The sequence below is a fragment of the Acyrthosiphon pisum genome, chromosome A2, assembly GCF_005508785.2.
Source record: "Acyrthosiphon pisum isolate AL4f chromosome A2, pea_aphid_22Mar2018_4r6ur, whole genome shotgun sequence".
Lineage (NCBI taxonomy): Eukaryota > Metazoa > Arthropoda > Insecta > Hemiptera > Aphididae > Acyrthosiphon > Acyrthosiphon pisum.
Window position 1 is genome coordinate 12,948,709 of NC_042495.1, and position 19,414 is coordinate 12,968,122.

At 28.9% G+C, this 19,414-nt stretch overlaps 3 protein-coding genes and 1 long non-coding RNA gene across 5 annotated transcripts; 2 read left to right on the forward strand and 2 right to left on the reverse strand.

The window, feature by feature from the left end:
- Nucleotides 1–1,765: 1,765 nt before the first annotated feature.
- On the reverse strand, nucleotides 1,766–5,469 carry LOC100166717 (pathogenesis-related protein 5-like). The gene is given in 2 exon segments (NM_001326656.1): nucleotides 1,766–2,417; nucleotides 5,122–5,469. Coding segments are annotated over 2 exon segments (744 nt in total). The 5' UTR covers nucleotides 5,381–5,469; the 3' UTR covers nucleotides 1,766–1,932.
- A 5,040-nt stretch (nucleotides 5,470–10,509) lies between these two features.
- Nucleotides 10,510–11,999, reverse strand: LOC100570286 (single-pass membrane and coiled-coil domain-containing protein 4). Its single transcript, XM_008180258.3, has 2 exons — nucleotides 11,742–11,999; nucleotides 10,510–11,490 (listed from the first exon to the last, which is right to left on the reverse strand). Exon 2 carries the CDS (start codon nucleotides 11,459–11,461, stop codon nucleotides 11,258–11,260), a length of 204 nt encoding a protein of 67 aa, XP_008178480.1. The 5' UTR covers nucleotides 11,462–11,490; nucleotides 11,742–11,999; the 3' UTR covers nucleotides 10,510–11,257.
- Nucleotides 12,000–12,711: 712 nt separating this feature from the next.
- LOC100163379 (solute carrier family 25 member 51) lies at nucleotides 12,712–17,984 on the forward strand. 2 transcript variants are annotated; one of them, XM_001951146.5, is made up of 3 exons: nucleotides 12,712–12,905; nucleotides 13,019–13,181; nucleotides 17,112–17,984. In XM_001951146.5, exons 2-3 carry the CDS (start codon nucleotides 13,065–13,067, stop codon nucleotides 17,844–17,846), a joined length of 852 nt encoding a protein of 283 aa, XP_001951181.1. In that variant the 5' UTR covers nucleotides 12,712–12,905; nucleotides 13,019–13,064; the 3' UTR covers nucleotides 17,847–17,984. The 2 variants fall into 2 exon arrangements, with proteins under 2 accessions (XP_001951181.1, XP_029344843.1); XM_029488983.1 differs by lacking the exon at nucleotides 12,712–12,905 and adding an exon at nucleotides 14,031–14,246 and having other exon boundaries at nucleotides 13,072–13,181.
- LOC115034011 lies at nucleotides 14,632–15,675 on the forward strand. Its single transcript, XR_003839358.1, has 2 exons — nucleotides 14,632–14,942; nucleotides 15,211–15,675. It is a non-coding gene; the product is annotated as an uncharacterized LOC115034011 (long non-coding RNA).
- Nucleotides 17,985–19,414: the final 1,430 nt, after the last annotated feature.

The following is a 19,414-nucleotide window of genomic DNA, read 5'->3' on the forward strand; positions in this document are numbered from 1 at the left end:
CAAATTGTTTATCATTTAAATTATAAGATAATTTATTTTTCGATTCTGAGTGGAACGATGTGAATCTAGTTGGTACTTTGTGGGGTCAAAAGTAAAATTTTTCCAATAGTTTTCAAAAGCGCCGTGAAAAACAAAAGAAAAATAAATTAAGGAAAAACGGGAATTTTTACGCAAAAGCTGTTTTCGAGAAAATCGATTTTAGTTTTTGGTGTAACTTTAAAACAAATAACCGTAGATACATGACATTTTCACTGGTTGTTTATATTTCCATTTTCTATATACATGATAAAATTTTCAAAATATTTTGATTTGATTTTAGCTGTTTACGGACAATTTCAGTTTCCAATTTAATTAGTTTTTATTTCTATGAATGTCAATAAAACTTTATTTGTTGAGTCAAAATACTTGAACATTTAATACAAGGCTCCTACTATATTGTTACAATGACATTTGAAAAATATTAAAAATCCTTAGTCACAGTTTTTTTTAATTAGCATTTAAAGTTCAAAAATTTACAAAATATGTAAAAATCACGAAAATTAGCAAATTATTTTGAGTTAATAATTCGTAAAAATTTTTCTTTTTAGAACTAAGATTTTAAAATGTAATACAAGATTCTTTATAGGATAAACTACCTTTATCTAAAAAAAAATGTCTATAAGAAACTCAAATTAAATTTTTATGAGCGTTTGAAATTCATATTTTTACAACATTTGATATTCACTCGATTTCTTTATATTATTTTATATTAGCATTTTCTATATACGATAAAATTTTGAAAATAATTTGACTCTCTATGATAGTACCACGGTTTGTTGTTGATGTATAACGCGTTACCTAATGGATATTGTGATATGATTAATTTGGAATTTATTATTGATACCTATTATAGATCATTTTTTTTTTAATACTATAGATAAGTATACCTATAATAGGTATGTCTAATATCTAGACTGACAAACCGTCTCCGCTCAGAACCGTTTTTCTTATACAGTGATATTATATCATTGAATTCAAATTTAATAATATCCATTATACAGTGACCCACTTGTAACCTACTGTACAGCAGAGCGACATCCACTTACCCACCTTTTTTATTTTAAATAGTTATAAAATCACAAAAACATAAAATAGGTAGATACATATTAGACATTATATATATTTGCATAAAGCATCAGCATAATACATTATTATAATAAAATAAAAGTAAATATAAATACATCAAAAATATAATATTTAAAAAGGTATTACATATTTTCTTGTCTTAAAATAGTTATATGTACCTTATATGCAATATGTATTATTACGTACCTATATACCTATGATATATAAAATACTTGGACAACCACCAACTTTTCCTCCTTTTTGGTTATTTTTTCTGTGTCATATTTTTGTACTGCCATTTTTCCTATTGGAACTTATTATCCGTTACCTGTTTACTGTTGGCATTTTTCCGTGGCCATTTTTACAGATTACCAATAATTTAACTTAAAATACCTATTCAATAATTCCTTATGTTTGTCGCAAACTCGCAACATGAAAAATAGTTCATGAAAATAGAAAAAAATAATTTAAATTCGCTTTATATTAATGGCATAAACATTAAAACATGTACCTAACTAAATGTAGTAATGCCTTGTGTGATGTTGACATGTGTAGTTATATTAATGAATGTTTTGTTCAGGTAGATACTAATAAAGTAATAAATACTATAATTTTATTAAAATAATCTTAATCATTAAATGTAAATAATAATACTATATAATTTACTTTATAGTTTAATATACTATATATTTTAACCTAGGTAACTATGTGATTTGTGGTCATATGAGTGAGTATGTGTAATATAAAAATCGTCTTAAATCACTGGACGGCTGGACCTATATGGCCTATATGGGCATATGACTGCACAATAAACAAGCCGGTTGCTGCTTAAGGACAAAATATGACGTCGTACTTGGTGGATGGATTACCGCGACACGTAAACGTGCTGGTCGTGTCGTCGTACGCGTAACTGTAGGCATCCGGACAGGCCTTCTTGAAGAATGCCGGATAGTTTTTGGGCCACGAGCTGCTCTTACAAGTCGCCGGAGTTTTGTGGGCACCTCGGCAGCAGTAAGTGTCCGTGTTGAACCGCTCACAGGCGCTCTTACACGCCACCACGCCGGAGCCAGTCTTGACGGCCAGCTCAGATGGGCACATACTGTTCAGGTCTGCAACACAGCCGGCCGCTTTACAGTCGTACTTGCCTTTTTTCGTGTACGAGAACTGCCCGGTCGGTAGCATCCTGATCGGCAGGTTGTAGCCGTCCACCAACGACACGTCGTAGAAGTCTAATCCGCCGGACCCAGTGAACGTCATCTCAGCCAGAGACACAGGTGGCACGCCGCCGGCTCCGTTGCACTTGATCTTGTTCCCTGCAAAAAAAACACACATCATTGTAAAATCAATACATTCTTCGTTCCACTCAGAATCTAAAACTTAATGTTTTCAAACTAATAACTTTAATCATATTAATGTTATCCAAATAATAAAAACGCTACGACACAGATAAAGTTCTTCTCTGTTGTAGAATTTTAGTAATATTCTACTATAAATACAGAGGGAGCATAGTTGTCCCGCGCAAAACAGTTTTTGCTATGTTGTGTATTTGTAAGACGGAGACAACGCATGCGGGCGTAGCGTCCTCTTAAGGCTTTAAGCACACTATACATATTCATCAAGTCCGGGCCGAGGTGACAAATTATATCAGTTTCCTATTATTAAGTTTCGTGCCCTGAACAATGTTCCGTGTTACGAAAACCAATAAAAATTATTACAGGCGTTTATATTTTATTTTATATTTCTGATGTTTAAAATAAAATAAAATTATTATTTAAATATTGTTTACCCAATACCCAATGACCTTCTAACCGTAAATTTATTTTTTTCGGACATCGTTTATTTTGTAAACATTTACCAAGTATACTTTATTTAATATGACGTTACGAGTATAACACGGCGAGCAGCGAGTCTTAATATCATAAAACTATTTGTTATTTGTTTTCGACTGTGCCATGAACGTGCGTTGTTATAGGTTCTAAAGTAAAAATTAGGAAGACCGAAGAGGAGGAAGTTTTTATTTTCTAAATCATGGATATTGCTATAATGGATAGGTTAGGAATGGATAGGAACCTACTGTACATTGTGTACAGTGCACGCACTAGTCATTGAGAATAAACAGACAGACCAATTTTATCAATTTTTATATAATAATAAATTCTCAATTTATTTTATGTAACCACTGGCAACCATTTATACATAAAAAAAATACCAATTACTGCTATTAGTTATTAGTTATTACCATTATAATCTGTAACAACTGCAGGCAATCATTTATATATAAAGAAATACTAATTTCTACTATTACAGTATTACCATAATAATCTGTATTCTGTCACCAATGGCAACCATTTATACAAAAAATTTAGATTTCCATCGTGAATCTCAAATTCCTATAAGTTGAGCACTAAGCACCTCTTTAAAATCTGAAATTTGGAAAATCCTTTCTTTTAAGGTGATATAATTACTTTATCTTATATAATTACATAGTAGGTACGAATAGCCAATAGGTACTGTCAAAATGTGAAATCCCCTAGGTATCATATCTGAGTCTCTGTGTTGATCAGTCAATCAGTCGGCTTCGTTCGATTATTTATATTATATTTTAGATGGTATGCGTTTTTTTAACTGTTAACCTCACTCATTACCTTTTGAAGTAGTGAAGAGGCATACATTTTCAACTATTAGAGAGTTTCCGGTAGGAAATTTGATCTAACTGTGGGGGGGCGGGGGTGTTAACAGGATCGGGTTGCGAAAATCTTGAATACTTATTTAAGTTAAAAACATTCAAGTAGGTTTTTTTTAATCAGCATTTTAAATATGAGATAGCTTTATCAAATGTTGTACTTATTAATTATTATTATTATGTGCACTAAATTATATGGCACTAGGTAGTCGCGAAATATTATTTACACCTTTATTAGCTTTTGGAAATAGTATAATATAGTTTAATTTAACTTTAATATATATTATATATATGCAATAAATATCAAATTTTGCCAAATTTGCAGAGATATACAAGAAAAAATGTTTTCATTAGTTTGAAACTAGTGAAATTCAAGATTGCAGATTAAAATAATCCTTCCCGTGAACAAAAAGTTTCGATTATTTCAACAAGAGACGTATGTGATAAAAGTTTTATGGTTTAATTCAAATGGGTAGCCCGACACCATTACGTTAGCATGTTTGCAAAGTTGTCACTAATTGCTTGATTAATAAAATTGTGTCGCCACCACTTTCGTTTAGTGTGCTGTATAATAGTATTCAATATTATACATATTTTATGGGGTATGTTTATAGATAATAGTATATTATTATTATACGTGAGGTATTTAAAATGTGTGTTACGGCTCCAAGGGACGTTACGAGGGGTAGAATACGATTGCGTACGCTGCTTATCGGCGGTACCTTTTTTCAACCTTTTTTCATAACACGATTGCGTACGTTATTTTTGTGCAACGTTGTCATGCCAGCCGAAAGTCACATATTAATAGACGAAACTGGAAATAGGGTAAACAATGGGCAATTTCATAGAGCCCATCCACCAACACATGTGGTTATATCAATAATAACAGAAATCCAAGTCGAAACGATGACGAAAATATGTTCAATTTTCAAAAGAAATTAACAAAAATATGGCTCTTTCTGATTTAAGACGGATTAAAGCTTCAGTTAAAATGTATAAAATTGACAAAAATATTATGGTGTATTTATCTAAAATTGGCTCTATTCACCAAGTAAAACGTTTATTTTAATTTTTTTTTGATAGCATTTATGTGATAAAACGTACAACTTATTTTATTTTATATTTTATTATTATTATTAGTATTATTGTATTGTCATCGATGTTTTTAGAACGTGTAATTTTTTTTCTAATACTACCCTTACTTGATGTGAACGTAGTTAAAAATTATAAAATAACATAACAGTTTTCCGAGTATAATTTATGTATTTATTCAAGGGACTAAGGGTCGAACGTATATCATCGCAATAAACCTATTATAAATCGATTGTACTTACCGCAATCGCCCGTTTCGCATTTTCCTTGAGCGCTGCATTTTGTTCTGCCCCAAATCCTGCCCGCCCAATCTCGAGACGTGTTAATCGTATGGGTCTTGTGGGCTCCCAATGAAAATCCACCGTTTTCAAGATGTCCGTGTCCCGGGTTTCCTTGTATGCCGGGCCATATGGTAAACGGGCAGTTGTTTTTTATTGTAATCACGTGTGCCATAGTGATGGCAGCCGTTTGAACAAAAAACAATATAAACTTAAATTCCATCTCAAAAGTTAAAACCGCGGAATAGTGATAGTTTATACCTATTACTGTATATATGAGATAGAACTTGCGATCTGTAGTAGTATAATGACGTTGCATCGAGGAACACATCTTGTTTATATACCGACGCAAGCCGTTCAAAAATAATAAATTAATAATTTTATACATATATGATGTTAGTTTACACTGTACACGAATTATTGGCACGTCGCCAACGAATTGAGAATAATTAGTATTATTTTTACCCATTTTTCAGGTAGAAGCGTACGTATAGATTATAAATTATAATGAATATAATCATAGGTATGCGTGTTTACGAAAACTCCGTCATAAAATTAAAATATAAAAATTTATTTTCACCATATAACTAAAGTCTAAAACCTGTTATACACAGCGTTGAGTGTAGCGTATCTAAACAGGATTTTTCAATGAAGGGGATGGGACTTGAAAATTAATAATTATAACAGTTGTCAGTTTGTCACAACTTACAAGATTTGGTTTGAAAAATAAAGTATAGATGCTTTCTTAGTTCTTACTGATATGAAACATAAAATATACTTTAAAATTAATGTTATAAATGTTATTATAAAAAAACAGAAACGCTAATTTGTCAGCTGTAGGTATTAGGTAGGTAGGTCTAGATATCGGCGTACACAGGATTTTTCTTGGTGTGGGCGGGGGGGACTCGGAGGGGGGTCGGCATGAACATCAATAGTTGCAATTTTTTTTTTTTTGTCCAATCTAATGATTTAAGACGTTTAGGTGAGGTACCTACCTATTTCAAAGAGTTTGTACAATTTCAACTTCACAACTTTTCTAGCAGAAAAATCCTTGAGCACGCCCCTGTAAATACCTGTATAACCTATATTAAAGTAAAAATACCTTCCTAGCATTTTATATAAATTGTAACTATAATAGCTACTATATCTAGGAATATAAATGATAATTGTACCTACCTACCATTCATACACGATACACTCATACTTGATGAAGAAATTACAGAAATTATAAATATACCTACCTACCTACGATCTTAGATAAATTATATCTTAGTGACTTAGTCGAATAGTCTGCCCTTTTACCATTGATTACCTATATAAATACTAGTATGCAAGGTGGATTGATATTTAGTATTTCAATAATTCAATCCACCTTGCAAGTAGGCATTTGTAATCAATGCTTTATGCTATTACCTTTTATGGTATCTACTATTATACCTATTTGTATGATTTACGGAAAAAAATCACCAGCATGGAAATTAATTAATGTGAATATTTTCTCATTGATAATTTATTAATCAATTTAATATTAAATAATACAAATTACAAATAAGTATTTTCTAAAAGGGAAAACCATCTATTTATCATAGATATAATAGCTTATGGTACTATTATTATATTATCTATATACGATTTACGATTTAGGAGTGTTTTCCTATGTACCTACCTATCTATGATATACATATGTTACGGGTAATGTTAACATTTGGATAATGTCGACGTTATCCGGCTAATGAGACATTAGCCAACTGTCATCATAAGCCGCCATGAATATTGGCTAATGTTAATATTAACCGGGTAATATTACATTAGCTAAGAGCTTTTGGATAATGTCTTAACAACCATAGAAATGTATCATACATGAGATGCAATAATATAAATTATATTTAAGACAACAACCATAAAATACAAAATATTAATAATATGAGTTTAATTTTAATTTTTAACAACCTAACCTATACTAATGATACATAATGTGTTATCCTTTATTATTACACGGCATGCTTCCGTGACATCTTGAATTGCACAAAATGCTAGATGCTTTACATTTACATTTTACATCGATTGGTCATTGGTGTCACATTTCCCTTTAGGTACATGAACACCTTTTATATCCTTGACTACCACCATCTGACTTTTTGGCTCGCAATTTCCTTTAATGATTTTTCTACATGTACCTACCACCTCATCAAGCGGTATTAAAGACAACGGACAAACACCAAACTGATTTCTGGTGCATAATTGTGGAAAAGTACCATATTTATTGCCAAGTTTATAATATTGCCCATCCTCAATAGACACAATTGCAAATAATATATTTCTCGGGTTTGCTCGTCCTCTGTCGACATTCGGTAAAGAAACTCCCACTGTCTTCAATGTTGGCTGGGGAAAACTTATGGATAGACCTAAATTTCATTTCTTCAGCTTGGTTCAGTAAACAAATTTCAGATTTTTTTCCTATTATTTTCGATTGATTTCTGTAAAAAATTATATATATGTACCAGATTTACCTACCTGGCTACCTAGGTACTAGAGGTACGATTTGAAATAAAAAACTTGTTTCGATTTTGTGCAATCATAGTGTATTGAAAATTGCAATAGCCAATAAAGTTGTCGTAGCGACCATACATGGTTATGCTGCGAGGAAAGTTAGGAAACTGTGATTAGTTTTTGAAACTTTATAATAAAATTGGTCTACTACGTATACAGGACATTGAGGCATTTGATGAATTTACACTAGTTTCATCGTATGTATCAGATAATAAAGTGAAAGAGTGGAATTCAGATTCTTCGAATAAATATGCGGAGCATCGTTGGATACAAGTGTTTCAGACGTTTCAGTACTTCCGAGACAACAATTTAAACCACACCATTTTTCGAAAAATTGTTGAGTATGTTCTTTGCTTGCCTACTACGAATGCACCAGTCGAACGAATTTTTTCATTAATGAACAATTTATGGACGGCTGAAAAAACACAGCTTCAAGTGTCAAGTTTAAAAGCAATGTTGCTAACAAAAGTTAACTTTAATATGTCTTGTACAGAATTTTACTCGTTCCTGAAGTCATCGCCAGATTTATTAAAACAAATTTGTTCAAACGAAAAATATACAAGTATTTAATTTTGTAATTATTACACGAAAACATTTTGTTTATAATAAGTTAATTACCTAGTAAGTGTAATAAGTTAATTTAATTTTTTTGTCCTTTAAAACATTATAAGTACCACAGAAATTTGCTAATAATATTATTAAATTAAAAATATTTGTTTGTAACAAATAATTATGATTTTTTTTTTTTTTGTCCCGTTTTGATTAAAAAAATATATGGTCACTTTACGTATACTGTGCCTAATAAAAAAAAATTTAAGAATAAAAAAAAGGACATGTTATAATTTCATATAATGGTACCATATTATGTACAGGTAAAGGTAATCATATAGGTGCATTAGGTACAAAAAAAAAAAAAAGTTTGAATTCTACATATAATTTATTACAATTTTTTACCATACAATCAATTTTATATCTTTATTAATATTATTTTAGATTCTGAGTGGAACAATTTGGGGAGGGGGAAGGGTTAAAAGTAAAAAATTCTCAGTATGTAGTTCTAAAACACGGCGATGAAAATAATAAATGTGCATAGATTCATACAATTTTTTAAGGACGTTTGAAGTTAGAATTTTGATGAATTTTGTAAAAATCGTAAAAATTTGCAAATTATTTTGCAATTAGAAATTCATAAAAAAATTTTATGTTATAGCTTTTCTAGCTTAAGCATAAAAAAAATATTACCGGAAAGTCAATTTAATTGTTTATGAGCGTTTGAATTTTAAATTTTTATGACGTATTGGATATTCGTCAGTGGGTCTGATGTAAATTGTTTAACGATTTTCTGATTTTGTTATTTTTCCAAAACAAATAAGTAATAACCGTATAGAAGGTGTAGATACTTGACATTTTTACTAATAATTATAATTTATAATGTGTACCTATATTTTGATATTAAATATTTAAATATTATATTATACATTAAATAAATTAAAAAACAAAAATATAAATTAACTTCTATGATGTTATAATATAATATAAATAGTGTAATAACTACATAATAATAATTATTAAGTATCTAGGTATCTGGAAAAATGGGATTGAGCATGCTTGGTGAATCACCCTGTGTAATGTATATAATAAATGTTTATACTTAGTTAAAATAGCTAGCAAAACATATTTTATTTGGTAATAATGTTGAAAAATCAAGACTGTAATAAAAGCGATATGCCATATGGCATATATATAATAAGAGAACCCTTGCTTGTCATTAAAACAAATACTGTTAACTAAAACATTTAAAATACAGGTACTTTTTAATTTATTTATTTTGTAACATAGGTACCTGAACACTAAACGGAATAAGTAAGTATTCAGCGGTTCTCAACCTTTTTATATCCACTGCACAGTTTGAAAATGTTCATGTACTACTTGAAAAAATAACATAATTTTTTGCTTATAAAAAATGAACATGTTATTTTCTATGTACCTTCTATCTAGGAATGGAAATTTATTTTATTAGAAACTACAAAATTATGGCAATGTAAGCATTTAATGCATAAAAAGAAATTTAAATATGTACAATTGTTATTTATATTATTATTATTATTTATTATTTATTATTATACCTAATAAACAAAATAATATTTAGTGTCCATCCATTCCATTTTGTTTATAAATGGACATTTCTTAGGGTACAACGGGTTTGAGCTTTCCGCGAACCACATATTGAGAAACGCTAGAATAGGTAATAGGTACTTATAATAGAATCCCGGACATTAAGTTCTTAAAACAAAATATTCTATTACATACGAGTATTCATTTTTAATTATATAATATATTATATAGGATTGTATTTAATTATATAATTAATATTCATTTCCTTATACAATATTAATATATTATAATTTTATTACTAATCTTTATAATTCTTTATACTTCTTTACAGTTTATACATATTATACAAATTAAAATTAATGGTCAATATAAAAGTAAGTTCAAAAATATAAACCTTTTGACTTTTATAAATATTATAATAATAATTGAATTGGTATAAGATTTTTAAAAATTTTTCTTATTAGAGCCACATCTACTAAGGTTATTAGATTAAAAATTACAATATTCAAAACAGTAATAATATATACATTTACATCTTGGAATTAAATATAACAGTAAGGGATTTCACAATAGAAATTGTAGAGTATATACAAGAATGTTTTCTTAATGCGTATGTAATTTTAAAAAAATATGCTTTTTAAAATTTTTTTATATTTGCAAAAGCCACAAGGTTTATATTTTTTCTTATATATTTTTTAACTTACTTTTATTTTCACCATTATTTTAAGTATTAAGTATAATGAATTGTAATCAAATATAATTTATTGATTTAATTGTATTAAACTAATCCCATTTTGTGTATGAATATTAATTATATACTTATATAATATACCTACCTATTACATTATTAATAATTATAATTATAAATTAAAGTTTAATAGAATGTTTTGTATTGTCCAATGTGAATAATAATTAAAGCTTAAATTAAAATAAAACTACCATCAGTTCATAAAAACCAGAAATTTAAATTTAATGTTCTTTTGATTTATATTTTATTAAAAACCATCTAGACAAATGGTTTAAGGTGTGGTTAAAAGTTTGAAATCAAAAACAAACAGATTATAAAACAACAGTCTTAAAATAAATATAATTAAATTTCAAAAATAGAATAAGTATAATGAATTTAATTACTAATAAAATAAAATATACGCAATGTTCGGTACATTTTAATACAAATATTATTGAATAACATGATAAAATGGTTTGTCAATTTATATCACCAGGATATATTAAATATTAACATGATGTTTGAAAGTTAATGTTTGTATCATTAATCTGAAATGTAAGCGCACAATTATGGGGCGCATAGAACATATTATTATTAACAAATGCAATAAACTAAAAAAAAATCATTGAAACTTAAATTGGGGGATAATTAAGTGTACAACAGAAGGGAATGGATAAGATATGATATTGTAATAATTTGATCCATTGTTCAAAGTGATTTCTCAGAAGCCATGAAGTTCAATGCATTTGGATGCACCTTCAAGTAGATGAATAACGTGATGAGAGCAAATATGACGGTTAGTGTGGGCAACACGACAGAGACGACATTTTTTTTGTTTTCCAAGAATTCCTTCTTCCTTTCCTTCTTCTGTTTGTTGGTCTCCTTTGGCTTGTTGGTACGTGAGTTCCTCATTTTTGAATAGATCTGACTGTTCAGAGGCACTGCAACAAAATAACAAATAAATAATTATTAAACAGATATCAAATAAATAATTATTAAACAAATATCAATACACTATTGTTTAAGCCTTAAGGCGAGTCGGTAAACAGAGCTGTAATTTTTTTTTCAAACTTAAACACCATATTGTACAAATACCATATTATTATTATTATTATTATGTAAATATCTCACAACTAATACTATTTGTGGATTTTGAACGACGGATATTGGATATTGTGGGAAAATAACTTACGTTAAGATGTCAACAGTCCAGGGAAAATGATATTCCTATTTCCTGTTCGGGCGAAGAGAGATGACAGAATTTACACAACTACAGCGAACAGTCGGCCGTTAACTGTTACCAATTAACTAATTTGCCACGAAAACAAAGTGGCCAAACACCACCAGTACAAGTGTACAACAACAGTACACGTCTTGGGTCGACTTGTTTAGGAGGTAGTCGTAACTTGTATTTGTTTACGTCAACCTCGTCGACAAGTTATTGATAACAAAAACAAATCATCACCAACGGGCAATGACGTGTGTGTACAGTGTCTGTGTGTATCGAGTACCGGAGTGTGAGTATATTGATATCCATCGCTGTGCACAGCCACGTCGACTGGATCACTTTAGGTTACGAGCACAGTGTCGCCAGATTCGGGTATTAGGTGCTTGCTTCACCAACGCCGGGCTGGTACCACGATTTAAGATGGATTTATCTTAAATCGTGGCTGGTACACATAGTACGTCATAATTGGTAATACCAGTCCACAGGCCACAGACCTTAGATCATAATGACATAAGGTGTAACAGGCAATTTGTCAAATAGTACCTATACGTTACACTTTGTATATTAATTGACAATGGATAGAGCTACTTCCTAAATATTTGAAGCCAAATAATAATGAGAATCGGTCCAAGTACACGTCATGAACGAATTAGTTAGGGTCCACGAACTAAGATATACATTAGTATTTGGTGATTGATTCGTGGGTCATAGGGCCAGTTGTAAATAAATTTCATCTATTCTGTGGTATATTGGTCTATGGTAGTACTACTCGGTATGGGTCGGGTACCCGAGTTTCGGGTAGTCTTTGTGGTAGTCGACATATGGGTTTATGGGGGTAAAGTTAATAATAAAAATTTTTTATTGATACCATTATCATGGTGTTATAAAGTGTTATCATCGCAATAATCGTGATAATTTTAGATAACTTAACTATCATATTGATATTCTTTAACTCCTACTTTTTTGTGCCCCTTAAAAAGTACTCCATATTATATTTTGTATATTAAAATTTATAAGTATGTTTATCGATTGAGAATAATTTAATATTTTGTTTTTTGGAGTCGTTGAATTGGAAGGCCGGTTGTCGACAAGTTTACAACACAACTTATTGTATAGACCAACAAATAGGTAAACATTATATTAGTTCAGAATTTTCTCAAATGATGAGCATTGATTTTATTTATATGTTGTATATATAACCTTGTAGATTAATTAAAATAATACATTGTGTATGATTCCAGGATGTTATATGAACTAAAAATAAGCTGACAGTAATAGGAACACAATATGGCTTTTTTCATGCATTTGAGTCGAGAAGAATATTCAGAATTTGTTTGCGGTTGTGGAGCTGCTATTATTAATGTGGGCATTACCTTCCCAATTAATAAAATCATATTCAGACAGGTATTTATTTTTTAAATTAAATTACATTATTCAGCTTTTTGTATATTTATGGACTAGATCTAAAATTGCAGAGTAGATTGTGATGTAGATTATATATAACATTTATATTAACTAACCTATAAGTACTATTGTTTTTACTTTACCTATTTAATAATGTTAATATGTGGGAGCCATAAACAAAATAAATTGTACATTTCAAACAATATATTATAAATTATTTCTAATAATTAGTAACCATATTGTTGTTTTGGGACTTTGAAATACCAAAAAAATAATATGATTTACACCATGACAAATTATATAGGTATCATCACAGCATTTTGATACGCATCTTCCACTCTTTACTTCACCTATATAGTAGTTCTCCACTTCTTATTGGCTGTCAATCATATACATTCATATATAACATAGAACAAAATCAACCAATGAGAAGTGGAGAACTACGATATAGGCCAGAGGTGAAGAAGATGCGTATCTACTGCGCAAAACTAGTACAACTGTGATGATACCTCTATAATTTGTAATGATTTTCATCTAAATTGCAATTCACATATATTATAATAGTTGAGAATATGTATGATTTTTAAAAACAAAATGCAAAAATCAAGATTCTAAAGCACCTATAAAAATTTCTTTAAAAAATAATTATAATTCGTAAAAATTCAGTAATAAGTTCGACTTAGCTACAATGATTGGTTTCAGCATACATTTTTTAGAATACAATAAAAAAATTATTTTGAGAAGCCTTACAATTACCTATCTGCTACAGTTCCAATAACATAGTTTGATTCATGTGCTTAGTATCTTCTAGCTAATTTATTTTAAAATTTTTTTGTCATGATTTTCTAGTATATTTCATGCAAGGAGTTAGTTGGCTAAACAATGTGAATTTCCTTGTATATAATTATTGTTAATCAAGCATGTTATTGATGATTATTCAGTGAACAGTGAAATTTGTCTAATAACACAATTTTCTAAAAGCTTTGAACTCTGGCAGTTACATGCAAGAAATACACTGCATGTCCATATCAGCTGGTATCCTACCCATTGGCACAAATCTGAGAGGTTAGTCTCCTCCCCCCCAATTCAAAAGTTAGTACTTTGTACTAAGCATGTATTATTTTTAGAAAATATTATGGGAAGGTAGAGGGGTTTTCTATTACCCCCAAAGAAATTGGGCTATTTACGCCTATAGTCATATTTCTGAAAGCAAGACGCACATATGAAAAAAAAAACTACATAAGACTTGACAAGTTTCACTTTATATGAAGTTATTTTAAATGGTTTATTTTTACAAAACATTATATCAAATTATAAACACAATTTTGGATATTTTACCAATGATTGACCTCCATTATTATTAATATTAAAATGTATAATATTATAACAGTAATGGAAATATAGAATATAGAATATTATAATAAGTGTTCAAAGTATGATAATTTTAAAATTTAAAATAAAATAATGATATAGATTTATTTACTTACAGTACATTGTTTGTATATAATATTCATATTATTAAACTGTGGAAACACAAATTTCTATAACTCAGTACATTTTGCATATTATTGAATTCGGATTGTAGTACATGATTTTCAAGTTGAAACTCATACACATAACTTAATTTTTTTAAGTGTGAATCTCCATTTCAATATCATTTTCTGATTGGTCAACATTTTTAAAGTTTTTTTGTTGCATCTATTTGTATTCTAAATTCAAAAATTGATGAATGAGTGTACCAAAACACCTCCTCCTAAATTTGTAAGTATTAGTTGGTTAAATATATAATATATATACAATTAACCCTTTGATAATACTATTTATTTTTTATCAACATTAAAGTTTGAAAGGATATAAATTTAAAGTTTGCACAAAACAAAATAAATATTTTAATTGTCTATACATCACATTGGTAGAATGTTCAAATTTTTTGTAGCGTGTATGTTGTGTAGTATCTTTGTATATTAATGATTTTTTTCTCTCTTTATTTTCATATTTTACTCATGTTATATAAAATGATTATTTTTAGAATTGTACTGTGGCAATGATCATCAGCACTCATCTACAGAAAACATAAAAGACAAACTAATCCATATTTAAATTTACAATAGTTATTAAATAATACCTAATGTGTTTGTTTTATTCCATGCAATGTTTATGTCCAAAAGAGCATGTTGTTTAATTATTATTTTTAATTTTAAATATTTAATTTTAATGTAATTATTTTTTATTTTGCTTACTTAATTTGCATTAATTATTTATTAAAAACCCATTTTATGTGTAGTTTATTTGTTTTTATAGTATACAACTTATTGTTAAATAAACCAAATTAAATATTTCCTATACCTATACTCTGTTCCATCTAAGAGTGAACCACTCAACCGAACAAAATCCGTTTTTTTCGCGCATCCCCACCACAATCCGGACATTGGTGAGGGCGTTAGCACAGGCGCCTGATGACTGCCTGCGATGACTTTTGGCCAATCACAGAAAGCTTAGCCATTGCAAAGGTTATGGGGGGGGGGGGGGGTGGGTATCAGGTACTGTTCTGCGGCTCAGTGTGAGTGTGCAAAAGCAGTTCACTCTTAGATAGAACAGAGTATATTGTAATATATTTTGTTATTTTTTATTAGGTATACATTTCTGTGGCAATATACAAGATATGTACAAATTAAAAAACTATATTCCTACCATTTTGTAAATATTATTTTTATTATAAACTAAATTTATACCTTCTTCTATAATGATAATGTTTAAGATTATAGTATTTTTTTAGCTGTAGGTTTTTATTATGCCTCTTAATGACAATAATTAATATATTATTATTTGATTAAGAATTATATTTAGTATTTAACTTTGTTAGGCCACAAAATCCAAAAAAGTAAAATTATATGCTATCATATAGCCCAAAATATAAACTTAAGTTTATCTCTTTTTTTTTTAATATTTCAAAAACTTATTACCGGGTACAGAAAACCTCAAAATCTGTTAAACTTTTTCTTGATAGATAAGTATAGTATTATTTGTTTTACTCAATTGTTTTTTTTATCATTCTTTAATAATCAGAAAACGTCAGGCAATTTTCTGTGTAAAGCTAGCACGCTAATGAAATATATTTGTCTAGTAAAAACTGTCTTAAGGCCCCCCCGTGCCAATGCAATTTTGTCCACAAAAATTCACTTTACAGGAATAACGATTCTTTTCTGTAGAATCCACTAAATTAGGTAATTTTTTTTAAACTTATAGAGGCTAAAATTTACAGGCCACGTTTTTTAATATTTTTATCTCAAACTTTATATTAAGTTTTCAAATAAAATAACATTTTAAGCTTTTTTTTTACAAATTATATTATACTATTATTTTAGTCTCCTGTAGGAAATCTTCTTTTTTCAGATGAAAAAATAGTTATCAAAATCTGACTATTCTACAAGGCCTAAGAATTATTCCCAAGAAGTCATTTTTGCTCGTTATTATACACCATATATACTCCCTCCCCTAAATAGATGTTGGGCGGTAAATTAGTAGAAAAGTATTATAATCAAGGTTGCAACTAAAATATAAAATATAATTTTGAAATTTTATGGAAGTGTAGAAAATTTGGAAAACCGTCACTGGACTTGAGTACAAATTGTATGAGGCCTAAAAATGTCTTACTTTTTCAGACTAGTAAAAACTCTGTATTTTGTTATTTTTTAAATTTAATTTTAAAATGTCAGTATTGTATTTTGTATTCACGCTGACAAGTTTCTGTTTTTTAATTTTACAGTAATATAAATCTGCCCGAATTATTAAAATATTTTGACTTGAGTTTTACTGTTAATTGGGGTTTGCTTGGACAGTTTTTATTATTTTTTTTTTCTTACAATTTTAATAAATTATACATACATTTAAGTTATTTACATTTATATGTTTGAATTATATTTATTTTAGATGCTACATGGAGTAGGCCTAAGGAATGCAGCTTCTCAACTTGTGAATGAGGGGTTTTCTACTCTTTATCGAGGGATTTATCCGCCATTAATTCAGAAGACAATCTCTACATCATTAATGTTTGGCACTTATGACGCAATCCAAAAACCACTTCTGGATTCTAATTTAAACTCCAGATTAGCCAAAATCATTGCAGCATTGGTGGCTGGTACAGCGGAAGCTACGTTAACACCGTTTGAACGAGTACAAACATTACTTCAAGACAACCACTATAATAAAAATTTTCTAAATATGCGACATGCAATAAAAGTTATTGCTACTGATTATTCAGTATCTGAATTTTACCGTGGTCTTACGCCAATTTTGTTGCGCAATGGGCCCTCTAACATTTCCTTTTTCTTATTACGTGAAGCTGCCAACTCTTATATTGTTATACCCCCTACAGCATGGACAGGCTATAAACTATTTAAAGAGTTTCTGACTGGGGCTTTTATTGGTGCTTTAAACAGTGCTCTATTTTATCCATGTAATGTACTCAAAGTGCACATGCAAAGCAACTTGGGTGGCCCATTTAAAAGTATTAAAGAAGCTGCAATCGAAATTTATCATGAACGTGGAAATAGAGTGTCATATTTTTATCGAGGAGTACACATGAATTATACAAGGTCATTTATTAGTTGGGGTGTGGTTAATGTTGCTTATGAAAATTTAAAATTTTTTCTAAAAAATAATTAAATCACATGTAATATAATTAGATAATTATTTTTGCTTCTCCAAAATGTTTTATTTACCTAATTTATTTAATTTTTGTTTTTTGTTGTTCAATATTTATTACACTAACTTGCTTAATAAATACTGTTATTGTAGTCACAACCTGAGTAATTATTTGTATTATTATAATAATGGGTTATTTGAATAGATTCATCAACTCAAGTTTTTCGTTTTAATTTAAATTGAGTCTATAAAGGGAATGAGGGACTGGTTTATCAATGCATGAGAATTCACCAAAGATAAATTTTCGCCGACAACTGTAACTCAAGTAAAGGTTGTGCCATGAAGATTAGAAATAATCTTCAAAAATTCAAACAATTATTAGAAGTTAATAATATGATCTAAAACTGAATCCTAATTAAAAAATCTTTGGGTATGATAGCTCTACAAATGGTTCTAATGTACTGTAAAATACTGTCTATAATACTGCCTATAAAAATAGACTGTGCAAGATTTTATACAGTTGTACCTAGTACCTACTCTTGAAAATTAAGTTTATGCCTATCATAGAATCAAAGACTGCATTTAAGAAATTATTATGATTATGAAATATTTTGGAAACATTTTAAGATTCTTAAATATTATAATCATAAGACTGTTTTAAAAATACTTTGGTAACATTATTTTATTAATTTATTGAAAGAGTATGGGTCAGACCTCAGACCTGACATGCCTTATAAAAATCAAAATATTTATATGAATATATATAGAAATATGTTTAAAACATACTGAAGGTAAATTGCATAAAAACTAAAGAACTAAAAATTAAATTAAAAAATAATTATATTTATCATTAATATGCCCCACCAGGAGTGTCTGTAGGAATTTGTCAAGATATTTCCATTTTTCAGTATTTTGTTTCACTATAATGTGATTAGTAATAAATGTATTGTTATAAATTTTTATCTGATAAAAAAAAAAAGATCAACTCCCTGGATTGAACCGATAGCAGTTCCAATTGGGAAACTAAACCATCCAGGGAACTACTCCAACAAGTTCATCAAAATCGGTGTAGCCGTTTAGGAAAAGTTCAGTGACATACAAACATTCATTTTTATATATGTATATATATTATTATAATTACTATAGTTACTGATAACTATATTTATCCTTATTTTATGTGGATATTCAATAAATTGTTGAGTTATAATAACATTTGGTTCAAATCTAATAACAATTAAAAAAAAAAAAATTATAATAGTATTAGGTAGGTACTCATTATATGTATAAATAATACGTAGATACTTTATATCCAGCTGATATTGCTTTAATGATAAAAATCATTAAATACTCAAACCCTAATGAGTATAATGGACATATTTTTATTTAGTTTTTCCTCGTCATTCAGAAAAGTACAGGCCACAGGGTAATTAATACCTGTCGCATAGTGTGCAATATGCATTGTATCAATACCATAAGAGGTTAGGAGTATTACAGCTTAGATTTGTTTAATTACTTTTTAACATCTTGAGCATTGCCACTACCTTTATCAGGTAAAAGTAAGGAACAGTCCAACTATACGCTGAAAAAAT